The sequence below is a fragment of the Scomber japonicus genome, chromosome 7, assembly GCF_027409825.1.
Source record: "Scomber japonicus isolate fScoJap1 chromosome 7, fScoJap1.pri, whole genome shotgun sequence".
Lineage (NCBI taxonomy): Eukaryota > Metazoa > Chordata > Actinopteri > Scombriformes > Scombridae > Scomber > Scomber japonicus.
The window spans coordinates 10,176,577-10,197,838 of NC_070584.1; the positions used below are offsets into that span (position 1 = coordinate 10,176,577).

Below are 21,262 nucleotides of genomic sequence, written 5' to 3' on the forward strand. Positions count from 1 at the left end.
ATTGTGTATTAAGCATAACACAAGTAAACTGAGGCGGGTCCATGGGGCATTGAACACTAAATGAGAGAACTGAAAACACAGTCTTATACATCTATCTAATAATAGCTAATAAGCTGCTCCTCTTGTGGAGCTCACCTTCGTCCTGTTTTCAATTCCAGAAATTTTATTCATGAAACCTGACATCAATGTTGCAACCAATAGTACATATTCTGCAACCTTCAGTATTGCAATGTGTTGGCAATACTTCAATATAGTTATTTTGAGTTCCCATAATTTCAGGACTAAATTTATATTAAAAACAAACATGAATGGCACAAGGCCTTTAATGATTAATAATCATGATTATCAACCACATGACAATCATAAGTCTTAACCTGTACTGAAAAATGTCCCACACTCCTCTTGTTGCTGCTTGCTGGAAGGACAAACACTGAACTTTGACCACAGTTTTCAGAGGCGTCTTCTTCATGGTAAAAATGATGATTTTGTTGTTAAACTGTCATTTTGAATGACATTTTAGAAAATCTTTTCACCCAAAAATATGTGGATTGTAATATTTAAAATGTTCGAATATGAAAAAAGCAAATAAAATCAAGAGGATGAATAGACCTAAAAATGATCTAGATGCTCTCCTGACTTTTCCTGTAGCGCCACCAGCAGTTAAATATCTAGTTGAGGGATTGTCACAAAATCTGGGGACATTAATGGGCCCCAAATGATGTAGTTATGTTATGTAGTAGTTATGTAGTTATGTAGAAATGCTATCATACAGACTTTAATTCTCTAACTTCCTCTAGAAAATAGTCTTGATAACTATTATATAGATTTCCATGTAATTTGGCACAGGCATTCATGTAGCCACAATAATTTATAATAACTTTTTATAATAACTACTTTGGTGATCCTCTGAATTTTCACCTCACACTGTCATCAGGTCAAAATGTCAAACTGTATGTATTTGATTTGTGGCCAAATATTTTGAAAATTCAAATGTTAGTATTTTAACATGCAATATACCTGGTTAATATATATGCATTGCCATTGTGAGCATGTTAGCATGCTAACTAGCAATCAGTTTTACAAAGACAATAGCGTGGTTATCATGTTTTCTTTTACTAATCATGATGTTGATGAAAAACTGCTGAACTTGAAAAACAGTTGAACAAATGATAAAAACAATAAATGTAGGTCAAATAAGTGATACTAAAAGAAAGAATAATTGGGATTTTAGCACCTAAAAGACTGTACCATTAAAAGAAATGTTACTACTTGATTTGACTCATGGTGGGATGGTTGGAGCTTCATATTAGCTCCATGTGAACTTTTAGATACATTTTTGCACAGAAGGATTGTGGATTTTGTCCCCCATTTCTTACATTGTAAGTGCACTATTAAGGGATCTTCTAATGGCCAGTATGAACAGGAGGAATCATTACAGAAAATAAAACCTGTGTTCAATGTTTAATTGGGCTTCTGGCTGTTGTTTTAAGTGACTTGAAAAGCTGTGAGCCTGTCCTTTAAGGTTCTCCATCTGCTGTCTCAGCTACAATGAGGGTGAATTTGTTAACTTTTCCAGTCATTAACTGGACTCATTTTATAGACCCAAATCTATCAGTGAGTTAGGTTTTACCATCTATCATAAGATGTCTGATGAGGTTTGGATGAACTCAAATGGTTACATCATGTTGAACAGGAAGGGAGGGAAAAGCCATACAGTGCGTCAGTCACCAAATCTACTTTAGAGTACATAATAGTTTGTTCAGCAAATACAAGCAACGTAACACCTAAATTTGCACTAGTCCATGTCTAATGATCATGTTTTTCACTGAAATTCAAACCTGACCTCTACATGATGAATGTAGCTTTTCAGTTGATGAGAAGTAGGAGGCTTGTGTTCTGATGCTGGCATGGATTCAGGAGGGTTTAGGGAGATGATGGGGTTGTATGTTAATGTGCTACATCCACATGTTTCCTGGCCTGGTCACTTCTACAGGGACTCTCTGCCTACTAAACCGCCCACCCTCCTCCTAAGCAACGCTTCCTGGAGGGCACTCCTCTACCATCAAATGCACCTCTGGAAAAGCTGGAAACATAAAATATTTTCCATTTTACTATCTGCTTCTGTTTTCCCAACTCGCCCTGAGGTTATGACTTTGAACTGTGGTCCGCTCAAAGACAAAGACAAACACAAAAGATGATTTTTACAGTATTTAAGCAACATAAAGAGGACAAATGTTATAGAACAGATGTTTTCAAAGTGGGAGGTGGGCCTCCCCATGGGGGCTCCAAACAGTTTCAGAGGAGGCTCAGTGAATATAAGTGAAAAAATATTAAATTAGTTATCAAAACATGATGAATAGCCTCAATGTGTGTGATTTGGTTAAAGAGATAGTTCAGAGACACTACGTTTGGGGAATTTCACTGTTTTTCCCACTTTGTGCCACTGTCGCCAAGTGCTTGCTCATGTGGGAATGTTGGGTCTCTTTAAATTAAACCTGAAGAGTACGGTTTAGAACCTGCTCTAGGTGTAAAGTGCCTTAAGATGACCTTGTGACTTGGCGCTTTACAATTAAAGATTGATTGACTGTTGGAACTCCACATCACAGGCTCACTCCAGTCACTCCAAAATAAAGACTTTCCACATTCGTACGTAACTCTGCTTCTCACTTGCAGCTCCAATTGTCCACTGCTAGATGGCAAGTTGATGGAGAAACTCTGCCTCCCAATACTGACCTCAGAAGTCTGTGAAATGGAAAAGAGAAAGGAGATGAGCAGGGAAGGGAAAACAAAAAAGGTAATGAAGAACAAAATGAAGAAAGAGGGATGAAGACAATGATGAATCTCTGTTCTCCTTCAAGTTGCCCACCTGCCACTTCTCGCAGTTGACCCTGTAGCGGACCTCACTCTCCACACAGGATGTGGAGGTCTGATTCCAGTTGTACCACAGGTTAGAGTCTGATCCATTCTGGACAGTCAGGTTGGTTGGTGGATTTAACTTGACTGCAGATGACACAGACCATTTAATGATAGAAAATATACAATGTGAGAAATGCCTGTTTTATTGTCTTATAGTCTGTTTAATATCAGAATACTAGCATTGTTTCCCTTTACTGTAAAATATTCACAGATTTAAGTTACAGCTGCTGCACCGGTCAATGTAAAAAGTCTCTTTCTTCCAAGTAACATTACATCTCCTTAATTCATTGGTTTACTATTTGGAATAATATTATGTTGTACTCCAGTAAATGAGCTTACCTCTGTTTTTAAGATCATGGACCGTCTGAAAAGTGTGTTGGTCATGTATTAGTTTTGTGTAAAACGTGTCGAACCTCTGGGATTTCTTGTAGGGCCGGATACATCCAGTGACTGTGCTGTTCTCTGACAAATAGGTGCTGCACTCACTGGGTTCTTCATTAATGAACCTGCATAAAAATCACCATAAAATTATTTAGTCATACACACGCATGTATGTATGAATACATATCAATATAATAATGGTTCAGTCAATAATCAGGCAATCTGCAGTGGGCATATTTGTTGCTGGAGCTGTTTAAGAGGGAATATATTTATATCAATAATTTAGGGACATATTCTGTTGTAAAAGATGTACTTTTGTACTTTTGTCATGTCAAAAATCAGGGCCCATGTTAATCAAATCTACTCATAATCACCTCCAGAGACCTGTGGAGCTTTCTAAATGTAGCACTTAATGACTATCTTTCAAGTTTGTGACTGAAATTTAAAAATATATATTTTTTTATCTTTCAATTTCAGATTTCTTTTAGCAGTTTGATTAATTCAGATGACAAAATTAGTTTTAGATTTTGAGTTGGGGTTTTTTTACGAACCAGCTGTAGAAGGTGTAATTGACCTCTGGAGTCCACTGTGTATTCCAGGAACAGTGAACAGAGTGCAAATGCACCACAATACAATCCACATCTGTCAACAGACCAACATGAAGAAAACATTAACATCTAAAAGCCCCTTTTCAAACTATATACACAGATCTGCCCTTAAGCAACTGCTCACATCACTGACACATCTAGGCAAAAACCAAATATTATTAATATGATAAGTCGCCTATCATTTATTATTTATTTCATAATCTTCAAATGTTCTTACCTGAAGGGTCTTTGGCGAACACATGCTCTGTCAGGCAGAGAAGCAGAAATAATGTAGAGAACATTGTTGCACACAAAAACATGATGGCTCTTCTCTACTATAGGCCAGTTGAAATTTCAGGACTTAAACAATATATATTTTCAATATGTGTAATTCAACAAGGAGAGTTGGAACTTCAAATGTTGAAAAAAAGATGCAGAGTCAGGCAGAGTTCAATGCAATAATAGATTTACTGTGTATCAAGCAGTCCACGAGTAAACTGAGGCTGGTCCATGGAGCAGGCACTGAATGACTACCTGAGAAGCATGGTCTTATATACTCTACAGCACTCCACCTGGAGTGGAGTGGGATTTTCCCAACTCCTCCTTGCTTTTACAAATCCACGGAATTTTCTACAATTATATTCTGATCCTTCTCTACATGCTCTTCTTCAGTCTGAATCAGCATGACTGAAGTATGTAGCTCCTCACATCACATACTCAAATGTCTCATTAATCATTTGATAAAGGAGCTACAGTGTGCCAGTACCTCTTTGGTCCAGTACCTAGTTAAACTTTTGTTCTGGAATGTGCATGTCTACCACATGCTTTTTTATGTACAATATTATACATTGTATTTATAAGATATTTGCTTGGGTCTTTAAAAAGCATGATGTGAGTGCCATCAACTTTATATCTGTACCACAGTTTTAAAATTACTGATAAAATACAACAAAGGGTATAAGAAAAGTGGTTAAAAAAAAAGATTCCACACAATAGTTTTGCACTCAAGCTGTGAATAAATCTGGTTCTAAACTCAACAGTGTGCATTAAATCACCCATAAAAACAATCCCTGTGCAAAAATGAGCTGTGAATTGTCTTGGCACTGTTCATGTTTATGCCTCTGGGATCACAAGAGGGATTTCAAAGGTCAGTGTCCCACAATTGAACACAGAAAGAATGGGCATGAAGCGTTTATGCACTGAGAGAGAAAGACGGAGAGGGAGGGGACAGTGTTTGTGTTGCATTGTTGACATGGAGGCAGAAAAGAGGGCAGCACAGATGGCATCAGAGCGGAGAACGATAAACAACTAGACTGAAACAAAATGCATGATTCATGAAGAGATCAGCGATAACAAAAGAAGAAATATATTAAAGAATGTCTGAAATTAACAGTTGATTAATCAGTTTGCAAACAAAATCAATTCCATGCTTGAAAATGGATTCATGCTTTGAGGCATATCTCAATTTAAATGACCAAACACTTCCTTGTTTGCACGCTCCGTAAATGTGACACATTTGCTTTTTGTTAACATCTTTAGTCTTTCGGGTTCACTACTCAACTCAACTCTGTTTGCATTGCATTTTTAAACACAACACGGCTGAAAGTCAAAAGTCAACTGCAGAGCAAAGAAGACCAAAGCAAAAAAGAAAGGAGGGGAAAGAGCAAAAAACAAAAAGGTTACAGAGAGTCAGTGGACACTACAGAAGTCTGCTATTAAAATGTGAATATCAAGGCGTGTATGTTCCTCCGGGTCAAAGACAGAGAAGTCTTTTAATTAGCACCAATAAGCAGTTGGTGTTTATTTTGAGAAGATGACCAAGGCCTTTCAACAAGAAACAAATGGCAGAGAGTGACAGTCGCTCTGTTGAGTGTCTTGTTGATTTGTGCAGTACCAAAACCACCTCTGATATTTTGGATTATCTGTCCTCAAGTTGTGCCCGAATCTTTACATACAGATTTGGATTGTCCAGCTTTAATGCAGGAGAGAAGTTTTTTGCAATCTTTGGGGGCCTATGAGGGTCCCGCTCTTGGCACAGTAAAAAAGATGAGGACACTCTGAGGACAGGGAAGGGAGGGAAGCAGGAAACAGTCCACACTTCCTCAGACAGGATACTGTGCTTCTCTAAGAGGCATCCTGGAATCTAAGGCCTCAAAGGCCTTACCAAGTCTTTCACACAAAAACACTTCTTTTCCTTTGACATATTAGTGCATTGTAGAGAAAGGGAACACACACTTGTGAAGCTGTGAGTGGAAAGCTTAGCAAAAACTAAGCCTGAGTGAAGTATGGAGGCCAGGAGGTCAGTTCATCGTGGTAAGATCAAAGTGTGACCAGCTGATGCAGATACTGAATCCAGAGAAGTGCTTTGATCCCTTTTTGCATTATACAAAGTGAAAACACACACACACACATACACACACACACACACACACACACACACACACACACAAACAAACAAACAAACACTATCATTGTCTTCTTGGCCAAACCGCAGAGAATTTTAAGCTTTTAATTTGCATAAAATTTTAAAACATATATTTAACCAGTGGCGAAAAGGAAGGTAAATATTTAGTATTATAATTCTTTTTTTAAACTCTATATCAGAGGGAGATATTGTACTTTTTACTCCATGACATTTATCTGAAAGATGGGGAGTGGTTCCTTTACAATAAAAAAGTGTATCATCAGCATAAAGGTTCAATTTGCAGGATTCAGAAGAAGGGACAATATAATTTATGTAAATTGGTAAAGAATATCAGACCTAACACCAAACCTTGGTGAACACCTTTAGAAATAATTAGAAATAATTCAGAATGAACATCACCCATTTTTTCACATTGTAATCTATTAGAGAGGGAATTTTCAAACCATGGACAACTGGCAGAATCAAAAGCGATGTGGGCAGGTTTTTGTAAAAGTTGGGTGGTCAACAGTATTGAATGCTTCAGAAAAGTCTATAAAATAAAACAGCACAAGACATTTTACTATCCAGGGCAACCGTAATGTAATTTAAATCCGGGGACATTGCAGATATGGTACAATGCATAGATCTAAATTCAAACTGAAAGGGGGCGAGTACAGCAAACAAAGCGAGATAAGACCTGAGCTGATTATTAACCAATGATTCCAGTATTTTAGCAAGGCAACATAATTTGGAAATAGGGTGGTAAATATTTACCATGGATTTATCACCATCTTAATGTAACGGAAGGACAAATGCTGTAGTAACTTCCTTAACACTAAAGCAGGACATACTGAAGCTTGGTGGAGAAATATGATCTGTAGTACAGCTTGAGGTTTGTGGTTAGAATTCAGTTCAATCATAGTATTATCAAAAAGATGTCCAGCAGCAATAAAATGACCGTTAAAAGCAATGCAAATGTCTTAACTGTCAGTTAAAATACTATGCCCGTTGCTAGTGTGACTTGGAAAGGAGCTGTTTTTTGGAAATTGAGTTAAAAACTTTCTGATCAAAGTGTGACCAGCTGATGCAGATACTGAACCCGGAGAAGTGCTTTGATCCCTTTTTACATTATACAAAGTGAAAACACACACACACACACAAACAAACAAACACTATCATTGTTTTCTTGGCCAAACCGCAGAGAATTTTAAGCTTTTAGTTTTCATAAAAGTTTAAAACATATATTTAACCAGTGGCGAAAAGGAAGGTAAATATTTAGTATTATAAATATATTTTTTTACTAGTTTCTACTTCTGTTCCTCTATATCAGAGGGAGATATTGTACTTTTTACTCCATGACATTTATCTGAAACATGTAGTTACAAGTTATTTTGCAGAAAAAACATTTGACACATATTGACATACATTGTACACATATTTAACTAAAATAGTTCAAATTAGATCCACTTTTACACACTTCAGCATTTAAATTATATTTTCATGTTAATCTGTAATCAAACAATATAATGTAAGTAATAATAAACCACTCTTATTCACTTTTATTATTTATTAACCTTTATTTTACATCAATTGGATAAATAGAAGAAGATGAATATGATGAATGAATACAAAATAAGTAAACAGATAAGATTACAGTGAAGAACGTTCACAATTCAATTAAAGCAAGCTCTGAAATAAAGCTTTGGAACAGCTGTAGTGGTGGCAAAGAATCCAATGTTTTGCAGATTGTTCCAAGTGCAACATGCATTGTAAGACAATGACTAATGGAGTTCTGACTAATTGAGTGTGGAGCACCAACAAGCAAATGACTGTGAGCAAGTACCAATACTGTGTGATTTCAGAGTTTAAAAAAAGAGATGACATATAGGGTGGCAGTATCTGTTATAAGGCTGGATAGATGAATGAAAAACCATGCTGATCTCACCTCACCACCCAGGATGGCCAGCCAACTTTTTTGGTCAAGAGTGCGGTGTTGTGAACTCTAGGGATCATTAGTTATAAACCTCAAGCCTGAGTGGTAGACAGCATCCAGTGATTTCAATGTAGATTTCAATGTTTGGTGGTGTTTGTACAGTGTGTGTGTGTGTGTGTGTGTGTGTGTGTGTGTGTGTGTGTGTGTGTGTGTGTGTGTGTGTGTGTGTGTGTGTGTGTGTATGTATATTGTTCAATGTTTAGTGGTGTGACAGATTGTGAAAAGGAATTTCCCCATGGAATAATAAAAGCTACAGTATCTATCTATAGTCTAGCCAGATGCCAAGATATCTATACTAAAGTACTATCTCTGCATGTGAGACAGAATATTAGAGGATTCCGTGTGAGTATTCTTGGTGAACAGCATCCATTTAGTTGTCTGATTTTAACACTAATTTATTGTTATGTAACTGAAGTTAATCAAATGAGGAAAACAGACATTCAATGGCTGATTGGGGAGTGATTCCTTTACAATAAAAAAGTGTATCATCAGCATAAAGGTGCAATTTGCAGGATTTAGAAGAGGGGACAATATCATTTATGTAAATTTATGTCAACAGTATTGAATGCTTCAGAAAAGTCTATAAAATAAAACAGCACAAGACATTTTACTTTCCAGGGCAACCATAATGTAATTTAAATCCGGGGACATTGCAGATATGGTACAATGCATAGATATAAATTCCGACTGAAAGGGGGCGAGTACAGCAAACAAAGAGAGATAAGACCTGAGCTGATTATTAACCAATGATTCCAGCAAGGCAACATAATTTGGAAATAGGGAAGTAAATATTTACCATGGATTTGTCACCATCTTTATGTAACGGAAGGACAAATGCTGTTTTCAGCTCGAGGTTTGTGGTTAGAATTCAGTTCAATCATAGTATTATCAAAAAGATGTCCAGCAGCAATAAAATGACTGTTAAAAGCAATGCAAATTTCTTAACGGTCAGTTAAAATACTGTGCCCGTTGCTAGTGTGACTTGGAAAGGAGCTGTTTTTTGGAAATTGAATTGACAACTTTCCAAAATGTACCTGGACTATGACAGGAGCTGGTGAAAGAGTGTAAGTAGTAGTCAGATTTAGCTTTTCTTGGTGCACAAGCCAATGAGAACTGTCTACCTTGAGCCCAAGCTCTGTCTATAAAGTTCTAAAAAGCTCAGTTAAGTCAGCAGTAAACCATGGACCAGATCTGGCTTTTACTCTTAATTTCTTAAAGGAAGCATGTTTATATACAATTGAATTATAATCACTCATTCTGCAACAGGGATTTTAATAACATGAGATAAGGTACTATGATATAAGTCATGTAGAAAATAATTATCATTGAAGTGTTTGAAATACTGGAACTGGGAATCTGGATTTAACACAGACACCCACAGCACCTCGTCTACTCACCCTGTCAAATAAGTTACAATTATTAATGGCAACATCTGAATTGCTAATATTTTTAGCCAGGATTCAGTGAGAACAGGCTGGCTCAGTTTGAGCTATTAAAATGTCTATGTGTCCATTTGTCCATTTCATTGATCGGTTATAGGCTTCTTATATTTAAGTGCAACAAGCCCAAGCCTCTCCTCGACTTAATAAAGTAAAACACTAACGGGTTTGAACGTGGTTTGAGACAGGGGGACAATGCCCAGATGTGGAAATTGTTACAGTTGACATCAATCATTTGTGTTTCCACAACTATTTAGAATAGCCAGTGCAGAAAATGGTGTGTTTAATCTGTTAGTGATTCTCACAGAATTAGCTGTGGGAGAGGGAGATTAAGGCTCAGTGGGGATATGATAGCTCATATTAACAGCAACGGAATTATTAATAGTAATAACACTTTATTTTTTGATAGGGACAGTGCATATTGATGAACATCGATATTAGACATCTCTGTAAATATGCCAGATTATAGCAAAGTTGCTAATTTGCATCCATAGTCCCTAGTGAGTAAAATAAATATAAAAAAGAATACAAGTCGAAGAGACAGCAAGTAAATACATAAGATACAAATATAAGAAACAATACACAATCAAAAGGATATCAGATCCAGACAGGATACAGCAATGTAAAAAAAGAGTTCAGTCAGTGTTAAGTCCAGTTAGTGGTTGCATTTTTGATTAGATTTGAGCCAATGTTTTAGTTGTCCTTTAAAAGAAGAGTATGTGGGGCATTCCCTTAGGAATTGTGGAGGGAAGACTATTCCAGATGCCCCAACCACATTATTGTGTATAATTAGCATATTTTGCTATATAATACAATATATAGAAATACTTATGTACTATTAATTAAATACAATTATGAAGGCATGCCTTTTGGTTGTTTCACATTGTGATACTGTTCCCTTTGTTTAGGCAAATAATCTGAATTTGAAATTAAACAATTAGTTCATTAATGACAGAAAATTGCCTGGTTTTCTTGTTCTTTTATTGTGTTTAATCCCAGTTTCTTTAAGTTTATGACTCTTGGTTTTAATATGTTATCTTGGGTTTTAGAAATTCTGATAAAATGATCCACAGATATATCATTAATAAAGATAATCATTAGATGCAGCCTCAATACGAATATTTCTTTCATTACTACATTTGACTTTATTATAAATTAAACCATACATGAACTAAAGCATCTCTTATTGTTAATTGAAAACAATTAAGAAGGTCAGAATATTTAAAAGTAAATCTCCTGTAATGATGCAGTAGAAATGTACTGCATCTGGCTGTGTGGCTGGCATGTTTTCATGTTTGCTTGGTGTGTAACCATAGACTGTATATGTGTGTAACACAGCTCTACTTGTCCTGAGATGAGATCGATGAGATTCAAGTGCTGCCACCTGCTGGCCCATTTTGTCAGATTGTTAACTATCTGGATGCAGAGTGAAAAGCTCTTCTCGTGAGGACTGTGTATGATGTCACAATATATCAGGGTATTATTTGTTAAAAACAAACAAAAAAAACTTGCAATTCATAATATTAGTAGAATTAAATAATTTCTGACGTTCAGTATCTTAAAGTTTCATCCGGAACTCTTACGCCCGTTTTCCAGACGGTCTCTTTTACGTGTGGCACAAAACAATGAGGATACCGCTGAGCTTGAAACATGATTTGGAGCTCAGTCGGCTTTAGCTTTATTGATGTTTTGTGGTCATTTCTGTCTGTGTGTTTCCTCGTAGCTTTTGTCGCACACAAAATCTTAACACACCTGCCGAGGAAACATCAAACATGTCGTCTTTATATGTTATTTCAGGATCTTATTCGCTACGGAAAAACCAAACAAGACCTCAAACGAGACGACTGGTTGTTCATTTTTGACGTCCCGAAAAGGTAACTGTTGCGTGGTAACTTACACAGCAACACGTGTGTGTAGTTAACGTTTACTCAATATATTGAAGTGAAGTTTTAGGGTTTAATGTCATTGTTCCTTCTCTTACACAGTCATTAAAATGTTCTCCTTCTTCACTCTTCAGGTGGTTCTCGCACTTTTACGCCATCTCTGTTGGTTGGAATGGTTTTCTTCTGATTTTATCCCTGAACTTCATATTACAGCAGCAGTCATACCCAGTATGGCTTACTGGGATATTAGACATGCTGACAGGTGTACCACACACGAACAGTCAAGGTGGGCTCTGATATAGCTTCTAAAGATGCAACAATTAATCTAATCTATTTTGATAATCAATCATTTAGTCATTTTTTAAATAAACTTATGTCCAATTCTTTGTTTTCATGTTCTCAAATATGATTGTTTTCTGGTGTATCCATGATTATGTATCTCTGGATTGGTGCCCAGGACAAAAGTAGACATGTAGCCTGACCGATACTGGATTTTTGGGGCCGATGCCCATATTAGGGAGTTAAAAATTCTGATATCAATATTTTGTGTGTGTATATATATATATATATATATATATATATATATATATATATATATATATATAATAGTATATGTACAGAATATATAGATAAACACATTTCTTTGTAATGATCCCTCAAATGTAATGAAGAGTTTAAAATGACATCAGTGCACTAAAACAGTAAACTTCTCTTGGAATTAATTATGATAATTAGAAGCTATACATTATTTTTAAAAACATGCGGAACAAACAAAAAAGCAAGAACATATGCATATATTAAACTTGAATCAAGAAAATATGAAATGTATATATACATACATTTCTGCTTACATAACTTCACAAAATAAAAAAATATCGGCATATATCACTATCAAATAAACAAAATATTCACGATACCCATATATCTGCGATAGGCCAATATTAGCCGATAATATCAGCTCACCAATATATCGGTCAAGCTCTAATTTGAAGACATCACCTTGGGTTCTGTGGAACGGTGATCAACATTTTTCACAATTATTGTACTTTTCACAGGCCAAACGACTAATCAGTTAATCGAGGAAATAATCAACAGATTAATCGATACTACAATTAATGATTAGCTGTGGTCCTAAAAGCTTGTGTTTTCCTGTTTGCTTCACACTGGTGTCTGATGTACTTCTTGTCTTCAGTCCCACAGCTGTCTACTGTACTGGTGCTGCTGTTGCTATGGGTCCACTCCCTCAGGAGGTTGCTGGAGTGCCTGTTCGTCAGTGTTTTCTCTGATGGAGCCATACATTTGGTGCAATATGTGTTCGGCCTGGGGTATTATCTCTTACTGGGGTTGACGGCACTCTGCTCAGATCGCCTGGGAAAAGGTTAAACTTATACACGTCCTATCTATATTTTCTATCCGCTTGCTATACTGTGGTGTATTGATGTTTGTGTTGTTATTTTTAGGGGCTGGCCCTCCCCTCTCACAGTTGAACTGGTTGCATGTAGCTGGAGGCGCACTTTTCATTTTGGCCTCACTGCTGCAGCATCAGTCCATGGTCCTGCTGGCCAGGCTGCGCACTGGAAAGTCAGGTAAACGTGCAGTTATCTCAGCTCAAAGGACCAGTGTGTAAAATTCAGTGGCATCTAGTAGAAATGGAAAATAACATTAAAAAGTATATTTCCATTAGCATATAATCACCTGAAAATAAGAATCATGTTTTTGTTACCTTAAAATGAGCCCTTTACATCTACATAGGGAGCGGGTCCTCTTCCACTGGGCCACCGTGTTGCACCGTCATGTTTCTAAAGTAGCCCAGAACAGACAAACCAAACACTGGCTCTAGAGAGGGCCTTTCACATTTTTCTCGAGTCTTGTGGCCACCATAAATTCACGCTTGGAAGGCAAGGATGAGGCAAGGTGTCTTCAGTTGGTTGCAATGTGCAACTTCACCACTAGATGTCACTAAATCCTACACACCAGTCCATTAAAGGACTATACCAGTGTTTCTGAATATACTTTATTAGATATCTATATTTGTAGGCTGCCACTGGTTTCTGTTCTTTTCAGGATAATATACAATATAGACTAAAGAGAATGAAAATATGCTTGTAATACTGTGGGTTATCCACATTTAAAGCCTTCTCTGCTTTTATTGTTGCATGGTGGTACTTTAAAGTGCATGGCCATTAACAAACTAACTTTGTAACACTATAATAAAGCAACTTTGACCAAAGTAGACGCATACGTGACTACTTTATTTTTTTTGACAGACTGAATTGAACAAACATCAGCATTGTCAACTGAAGCTACATTAATTGATTTTTTTAAAAGGGGGATGGGTTGGTCTTCTGGGTCAGTGGAACAAGCTGAATATATTGATGTTATTTTATAAAGTCATTATGGTTAGGAAACCGTTACAATTTACTCATCCAGCACACATACTGAACAACTTTAGAATTCATTTGGAGTCATTTTTCTGGTCACCTGATGAATGTAAATCCATATTAGCTCAAAACCAGTGATGGTTCATGTTACGAAGTATGTTTTTTTGATATGTTGTCTTTTGTCATATCTCACAGGAACAGTGGAGACGCTGGCTCACAGAATGCCAAAGGGAGGCTGGTTTGAGCTGGTATCATGCCCACATTACTTTGCAGAGCTGCTGATCTACATCTCACTGAGCTTGGTTTTTGGAGGCCTCTCTCTCACCTGGTGGCTTGTCGTCCTTTATGTGCTTTTCAACCAGGCACTGGCAGCACAACTTTGTCATGACCTTTATATTACCAAATATGAGTCATACCCAAGGCACAGAAAAGCATTCATACCTTTTGTGCTGTGAACATCTGTTAAGAGAATGAGGCAGTAAAACTCACCTTTCTGCTGGCTGATCTGGTCCTCTTGACCAGGTGGAGCTGCTCAAAGACCAACAACACAAACGCTGGCTGTAAATGGTGCCCTGGTGTGAATGTGTACGAGTATGAATGCGAAGTAAGGCAGTGCCAATACATTCTCCCTATTATAACATACCAGTCCATGTTATAACTCATAAGAAGCGTTGCAACAGAAACTTTTATATGTTCCTTTAATAAAATTCAAGGAAATGTTTGCCATAATAATCAGAGGAAATATAGTACATTGTGACACACAATTAGTTACTCTCATTATTATTAGAAACGTTTTTGCACTGATGGGATACCTTTAATGTATAGTTATTTATTTCAGTTTTCTGTATTTGTTTTGTACACGTGCAGTCTACGCAAGGCTTTAGAAACTCCACTAGATGGCAGTGTTATTGATTTCATAACGCAGGGATGAAAACTGAATTAAAAAACTTAAATGTAATTGTGTGCCGAGCATATTTATTTCTGTATTTAAATCTTGATTAAAAAGAATCACTACAGGTTCCTCAAAAAATCAAGTGGTGGATGGTTTTATGCAACTAGCCAAACATCACTAACCAAGCAACAGCAGCAAATAGTTTGGTACATTTTCCATTTTAAAGGTTGTTGATATATTTTAAGCATAAGTTCTTTTGATTTAGTGTATTTTAAGACTTGAAGTGGTGACCAGCAACCTGCTGAAAGGCCCTGATTCGTTTTTCCCCCCTTTCAGATACTTAAAACTATATGTCTATGCTTCAAACATTTTCCACTACATTTGTATGGGATTGTGATAGACAATGAAACTATCCAATCACCGAGCTGCCCAGTGCCAACGTCAGTCTACGATGCAACGTCGCTCCTGACGGACCAATCACGACGCTGGTTCGGACCTGTAACTTCCCCCTCGATGAGTTGGTCGGGTCGGTTTGATCGTGACGTGTGTTAGCGAGGAGTCACTCAAACTGGACAGGTTGCTAATATGAAGTTAGCCGCCTTTGTTTCCGATGATATAAAGTGATTCGCTTGAGAGAAATATCTGCGCACACTGTGTTTGGTCAGTGTTTTGGAAGCAACAATGCCTGTCATGGTCGGCGGAGGAGACCGACGGGCTGACAGAAATGTGATGTGCGTCCTGCTTCCGCTCGCCGTCGTGTTGTTGTTGTCGGCTGGAGTTGCTGCTTCTCCAGAAGAACCTAAACCTGTCCAAGAGCAGCCTGTACAAGAGGTACAAGCGTACACGTTTTTAAATATACCAATTAAACCTTTTATCGTCGTCGGTAGGAGGCAGTTTTTGACGTTGGCGGTGCTGCTTCCTCTTTTAGCACCGCCGAGCTAGCCGCTACATGCTAACTGAAGCTTATCACATTGTGTTCAGGGTAGCTGATAAAAGTTAGTCTTTCATTTAAGAAATGACGTCTGCTAAGTAAACACTTGATGAAAAGGTGAGCTCATATGGCGGATGTATTTGGTGTAGTGCATGAGGCAGCTTTGCCGGGTCGTACTGATATAATGGTATGCTTAATTTATAGGGATGTGTGTGAAGCATGCAGCCACAAAATGGACCAGCCAGGACAGACGTGCACGTTTGAATGTTGTTATACTCTGTGTGAGACTTAGCTGACTCTCACTGTGTTGCTTTTCTTGGCAGAAAGCCGCAAGTCCCCATCCTGTGGGCCCAGCAGTTTCTGAAGATGACTCCACTAAAGGGAACCTGGGTTTCATCCATGCCTTTGTGGCTTCTATCTCTGTCATCATTGTCTCTGAGTTGGGAGACAAGACATTTTTCATTGCAGCTATCATGGCCATGCGTTACAACCGCCTCACCGTACTGGTAGGTGCCATGCTGGCCCTGGGAGTCATGACTTGTCTTTCTGGTAAGTAGAGGTGGACATATGTATCGATTTTTAGCATGTACCTGTAAAGAAGAGTTATTTCTCTATCCCTTTCATATGAATTACTAAAAAGTAATCTTCTCCACCCCTACAGTACTGTTTGGCTATGCCACCACCATCATTCCCAGAATCTACACATACTACGTGTCCACCGCTTTGTTTGCCATCTTTGGTGTGCGAATGCTGAGAGAGGGGCTGAGGATGAGTCCAGATGAGGGCCAGGAGGAGCTTGAGGAGGTGCAGGCGGAGATCAAGAAGAAGGATGAAGAGGTATAGTTGATCACTCAAACTTTTTACCGTTTTAACACCCAAAGGAGGACACTGTGTGACGATACATTGTTTACTCATAACTAAACATCTGCTATCTGAAGCATGCATAGTAAATTCCTCAGCGTAAGTTCTGTTTCTGACAAGTAGTACCATTTATTTTTTATTACTGCTGGCGTGACTCACTCATGATTCATATTACTTTACTACCAGGAAAGATGTTTGTATTGGTGCTTATAATGTGATACCTGCACAGGCAACAAGGAAACACTGTCAAGGATAAGCTCACTTGTCAGCCTGAGTTTTAAAATGTAAATGAGAGATCCAGAGTTAATACATGATTTTTAAAGATCCCCTCCAATTATATTTTAAGATTTATATTAAACACTGTACTTTGACCTTTTTTGTGTGTAAAAATCATATCAGACACACATAATTATTCACATGTCTCATTTAAAATCCTTAAAATGACATCCGTTCCTTCTCCCACCATTAAAATTTCCAGAATCAATGAATATGCAAATATATTTGTTGCAGGATACAACATATCTTTATTGTAAAGTGCATTTTCAGTTTTTTGTGCCTGGAGCTTTCAAGTTTTCAAAAATCACACTTGTGTAAGTTGCATACTGGACCATGATTGACTCCGAACAAGTGGTGATGTCGCAAATCATGCTCCTATGTCCACCCCTTAAACGCAGATATTTGGTGAGCACAGAGAAACTTTGCACTTTCAGCAGAAGGATGTGAAGACAAGCTGTGACATCCAACTGAAGGAACAAGGAGATAAACACATTTCTTGGGTGGTGACTTTTTAAAGATTGGAGTCCTGTTGAAGCCGTTTAGATGACTGTTTTATATGATCTTTACAGGGAGTCTGACCAACTGATTCTACCTGTTATAGGTGACCATATCTCATTGCCATATTCTTATCTGAAATGGCATCATTACACCCAGTGAGAGGAGAGCAGCTGTTGAGGCACATACTTACTCTACTGTAGATTGGATCAAAAATATCAAATATCATGACTATTCAAATCTGTGATCAAATCTAAAATGATGTTTAAATAAAGCTATTGTTTTATTGTTTTTGTGTGCGCAGCTTCAGCGGTCAAAGCTTGTTAACGGGGCTCCAGATGTTGAGGCCGGATCAGGAAGTACCATGCCTCAGAGAAAGTGGCACAGCTTCATCTCACCCATCTTCATCCAAGCCTTTACCCTCACCTTCCTCGCCGAGTGGGGGGACCGTTCCCAGCTGACCACCATAATTCTTGCTGCTCGGGAGGTTCGTTAGACACATGGCAGTGTGCTTTGAAACAAAATATTGTCTTAATATTCTTAAGCATCAACATAAAATGTGCTCTGTTAACATTCCCAGGATCCATTTGGAGTTGCGGTGGGCGGCACACTCGGACACTGTTTGTGCACAGGACTGGCTGTGATTGGAGGGAGAATGATCGCCCAGAAAATTTCTGTCAGAACAGGTGAGATTTCTTTTAAATATACCAATTTCGTCTATTTTCATCATTACAGCCTTTACATGAAATTATTATCCATCCGTTAATTCATTCTTACATCACATCCTGGTGGGTGTCGTGGCAAAAACAGGGCGACCACAGCAGCTCTTTTTAGTGTAACTTTCTCCAGCTTTTACTGGAGATGTACCCCTCTAACAAGAGTCTGTTTTAGCATTATAAAGATCATTGGGTTACTTGTATGTATGATTGGAAAGCACATAAAAATACATATACATTGTTTTTCTCTGTCTTGTAAACTGCAACATAACTGAATAACTTTTTTTCCCCTTTGGTTTCCATAGTTACAATCATTGGAGGGATTGTTTTTCTGGCGTTTGCCTTCTCTGCCCTCTTCATCAAGCCAGACGCTGGATTATAATTGGATGAGAGACTTTCAGGTTCACTCTGTACATAAGTGTAAAGTTTGGTTTAGTTGCTGTAGAGACTGTAGTTTTGACTCTGTATGTGTCCAACAGAAAGTGTGACCTGCTTAACAGACAAGCTTAGGTCCTATCCTCCTTTTCCTAGAAAGCCTCGGCTCCACTTCAGCCTGAGAGTGAACACTATAAATTATCTTATTATCTCTCAATTTATAGCAGTCAAAGTCAAATAATCATGGGAGGTGTAGTTGTTGAATGCTAACAATTTTTTATTTTTAGTGTCAAATTGTACTGTTGAGATAAACATTCAGCTCGAAACAGTAAAACCTCAGGAACATGTTTCCACTGTTAAGAAATCCTAGTGGAGCAGAGGCTGGTTAGGAGGAGGGAGGGATTGGGGGGGGGGTAGTGACTTTAAAAGAGCTGTAATCTCATCACAAAGTGTGTGTGAGAGAAAGCGATTGAGAGAGAGAGAGAGGGGACATGGATTGTTACTGATTGCTGCCCTCGACACATCTTAGAAGCTGTTTCTCAGAAACTAAGCCTCCTGACATACAGTACTTCCCACACACTGAGTCAGTTTCAAATGTCCTTTTATTTGCCTTCTTTTTCAGTTTTAAACGTCGAGCTGTCGACTTTTTTTGTCTATTTAACGTGAACCCAAGTGATATCAAGTGACTGTCAGGATGCTAACAGTAGACAGAGCTGCCAGTTTCCTCCAGCGTACAGCTGTTGAGTCTGTTAGTACACAGATGTTTATTTCATCTTCTTCTGTAATGACACTTTTTGTTACAATACATCAACAAATCTCAAAAAGTGGACCTATTTTACTTAAGATAAGACTTTCCCAATGGTGGGATGAACCCTTATTTGTTACTAAAACTAATCATATAATTAAGTCATTTTTTTGTGATCTGATTCTATTTAGATTTTATTCAAGCAAAATATTTCCCTTAGTTATTCCTCTGTTCCACTGGTGAGACGTAGGAGCAGTTTTTAAGAGCAATAGAGACCTGAACCACTACAACGTCTGTCCAGCTGTTGCTACACCTGTGCTGCAGAGAGCTACACCATGGCTTCTTCAAAATGCTAATCACATATTGGGAGATATTGAGTCGCTGTTAAAGCTGCTCATCTAAAATTTCCTTCCTGCCAGTTTTCAGTGGCGAAAGAAAGGCCAGTAAAAGACCTAACAGGTTCTCCCACACTGGTGAACTCCTCCTTAGCGAATCCAAATCATGTCCTGTAGAAACCTAGCTGCATCCATTTATCACCACTCCGAATCATAACGTCAGCGTGACAGAACATAAACTACATCCGGTACAGAGTCACGCATGTCGCTCCTTTTTTTGCCATAAGCAGCTCTGGTGTAGCTACAGCGACACCTCAAACACTGCAACGTTTCATCTTTTATTTAAAGCAGTATCTATTTATTCAGCTTTCTTTTCTTTCCTTTTTAAGCAGTATGTACTTTTGAAACAGAAAAGGGGAAGTGGGGGGGTGGGATGTGGGGGAGGTCACTATGAACAAGGAATGGAAATATTTTTATAAGTGAAACAGGCTAAAGCCGCATTGTCAATATTTGACAGGCTGCGCCCGGCTGTGAAATACATCAGAAATTCTGTTTGTGATACAGATGAGTTGAAATGCATATAAATCTGAAAAAGGATCAATAAAAAAAATGTTTCATGTGTTGTTTGATTCTTAACTCAGTCATTTTTGTGCTTCACATTCAAATCAAAACACGACACTTGACAGAACACCAGAGACATTTCATACAGTTTTTTATTTTCAAATTTAAGGGGAGCAAACGATCGATACATTTGCCTTTTTAAAAGGTAACGTTATGTTTTAAATTTCTGAATGATTTGAGCTCAGGAAATTTAATGCAGGGCAGCACACTTTCAGCAGGTGTGCACACATGCATCGGTCTATCATGGTATTTTATGAGTTACTGTGCCATAAATACACCAGTGAGGCTATTTCATATCATTTTCTGAGAATCCAAAGTTAAAAGTTTATTTGTGGTCCAGGAGCCTAAAGATGTTAGACGTTAAACTGAACAGCAGGTGGCAGTGGTGAAGAATTCAAAATGAATCCTCGATCCTTGTTCCTCATATTAACAAATTCTGACAAAATCTTAATATGTCAGGACAGAATATTTTATATCTTTATTGAAAACTCACTGATAGTTTTGGTTATTGTATCAAAAAGGTGGTACCACTTTCTAATAAGGCATGTTTTACAAAAGGTGCAACTCATGGCTTTATTCATAGTTAATAACTGATTTACTAATGCTTTATAGACTAGAGTGGGAACTGTTAGTTGATTGACAGAAAGTTAATAGAACTATTTTGATTATAAAAGTCAATCCTCAAGCAGAAATGCAAAGCTGTCACTGATTTCAGAGAATTAGCTTTTCTTGTTTCTAATCTATTATCACAGCCCTGCAACCCATTAGTAGCTTATTAATGATTTATAAAGCATTACTACTTTATTTCATGACTTAATAATAATAATTAGAAAGTAGTACCAAAAGTGTCTATAACAATACACAGCCATAGTTGTGTTATCTGGGCTTGACTTCTGGCCACTCCTATATAGTAGATGTGGTAGCTGGTGATGTGTCTATCTGCTAAACACCTGCTGTGACATCACTGATGATGACGAGTCACTAAGCCTTTTAAATCTCTTCAGGTGTGCTTTGCAGTCAAGTGTACCGTG

General features: G+C 37.7%; 3 protein-coding genes across 3 annotated transcripts; 2 read left to right on the forward strand and 1 right to left on the reverse strand.

Annotated features, from left to right (window-relative positions):
* Positions 1–1,183: 1,183 nt before the first annotated feature.
* On the reverse strand, positions 1,184–4,404 carry LOC128361859 (cytokine receptor common subunit gamma-like). The gene is made up of 5 exons (XM_053322431.1): positions 4,123–4,404; positions 3,849–3,939; positions 3,256–3,422; positions 2,867–3,000; positions 1,184–2,742 (listed from the first exon to the last, which is right to left on the reverse strand). The coding sequence occupies exons 1-5, from the start codon at positions 4,202–4,204 to the stop codon at positions 2,485–2,487; spliced, it is 732 nt and encodes a 243-aa protein (XP_053178406.1). The 5' UTR covers positions 4,205–4,404; the 3' UTR covers positions 1,184–2,484.
* Positions 4,405–11,353: 6,949 nt separating this feature from the next.
* srd5a3 (steroid 5 alpha-reductase 3) lies at positions 11,354–14,722 on the forward strand. The gene is made up of 5 exons (XM_053322383.1): positions 11,354–11,594; positions 11,738–11,889; positions 12,796–12,981; positions 13,064–13,189; positions 14,180–14,722. The coding sequence occupies exons 1-5, from the start codon at positions 11,371–11,373 to the stop codon at positions 14,437–14,439; spliced, it is 948 nt and encodes a 315-aa protein (XP_053178358.1). The 5' UTR covers positions 11,354–11,370; the 3' UTR covers positions 14,440–14,722.
* Positions 14,723–15,408: 686 nt separating this feature from the next.
* Positions 15,409–18,906, forward strand: tmem165 (transmembrane protein 165). Its single transcript, XM_053322299.1, has 6 exons — positions 15,409–15,707; positions 16,131–16,356; positions 16,469–16,644; positions 17,744–17,926; positions 18,020–18,125; positions 18,461–18,906. The coding sequence occupies exons 1-6, from the start codon at positions 15,558–15,560 to the stop codon at positions 18,535–18,537; spliced, it is 918 nt and encodes a 305-aa protein (XP_053178274.1). The 5' UTR covers positions 15,409–15,557; the 3' UTR covers positions 18,538–18,906.
* Positions 18,907–21,262: the final 2,356 nt, after the last annotated feature.

Excerpts from the sequence above, each read along its gene's own strand:
- LOC128361859 (XM_053322431.1), bottom strand. The coding sequence starts at position 4,204 with ATGTTTTTGTGTGCAACAATGTTCTCTACATTATTTCTGCTTCTCTGC. Across the intron at positions 3,001-3,255 it reads CCATGATCTTAAAAACAGAG|TCAAGTTAAATCCACCAACC; the intron begins GTAAGCTCATTT and ends TGTCATCTGCAG. Across the intron at positions 2,743-2,866 it reads TCAACTGCGAGAAGTGGCAG|ACTTCTGAGGTCAGTATTGG; the intron begins GTGGGCAACTTG and ends TCCATTTCACAG.
- srd5a3 (XM_053322383.1), top strand. The coding sequence starts at position 11,371 with ATGATTTGGAGCTCAGTCGGCTTTAGCTTTATTGATGTTTTGTGGTCA. Across the intron at positions 11,595-11,737 it reads ATTTTTGACGTCCCGAAAAG|GTGGTTCTCGCACTTTTACG; the intron begins GTAACTGTTGCG and ends TTCACTCTTCAG. Across the intron at positions 13,190-14,179 it reads GCTGCGCACTGGAAAGTCAG|GAACAGTGGAGACGCTGGCT; the intron begins GTAAACGTGCAG and ends CATATCTCACAG.
- tmem165 (XM_053322299.1), top strand. The coding sequence starts at position 15,558 with ATGCCTGTCATGGTCGGCGGAGGAGACCGACGGGCTGACAGAAATGTG. Across the intron at positions 15,708-16,130 it reads AAGAGCAGCCTGTACAAGAG|AAAGCCGCAAGTCCCCATCC; the intron begins GTACAAGCGTAC and ends TTTTCTTGGCAG. Across the intron at positions 16,357-16,468 it reads AGTCATGACTTGTCTTTCTG|TACTGTTTGGCTATGCCACC; the intron begins GTAAGTAGAGGT and ends CCACCCCTACAG.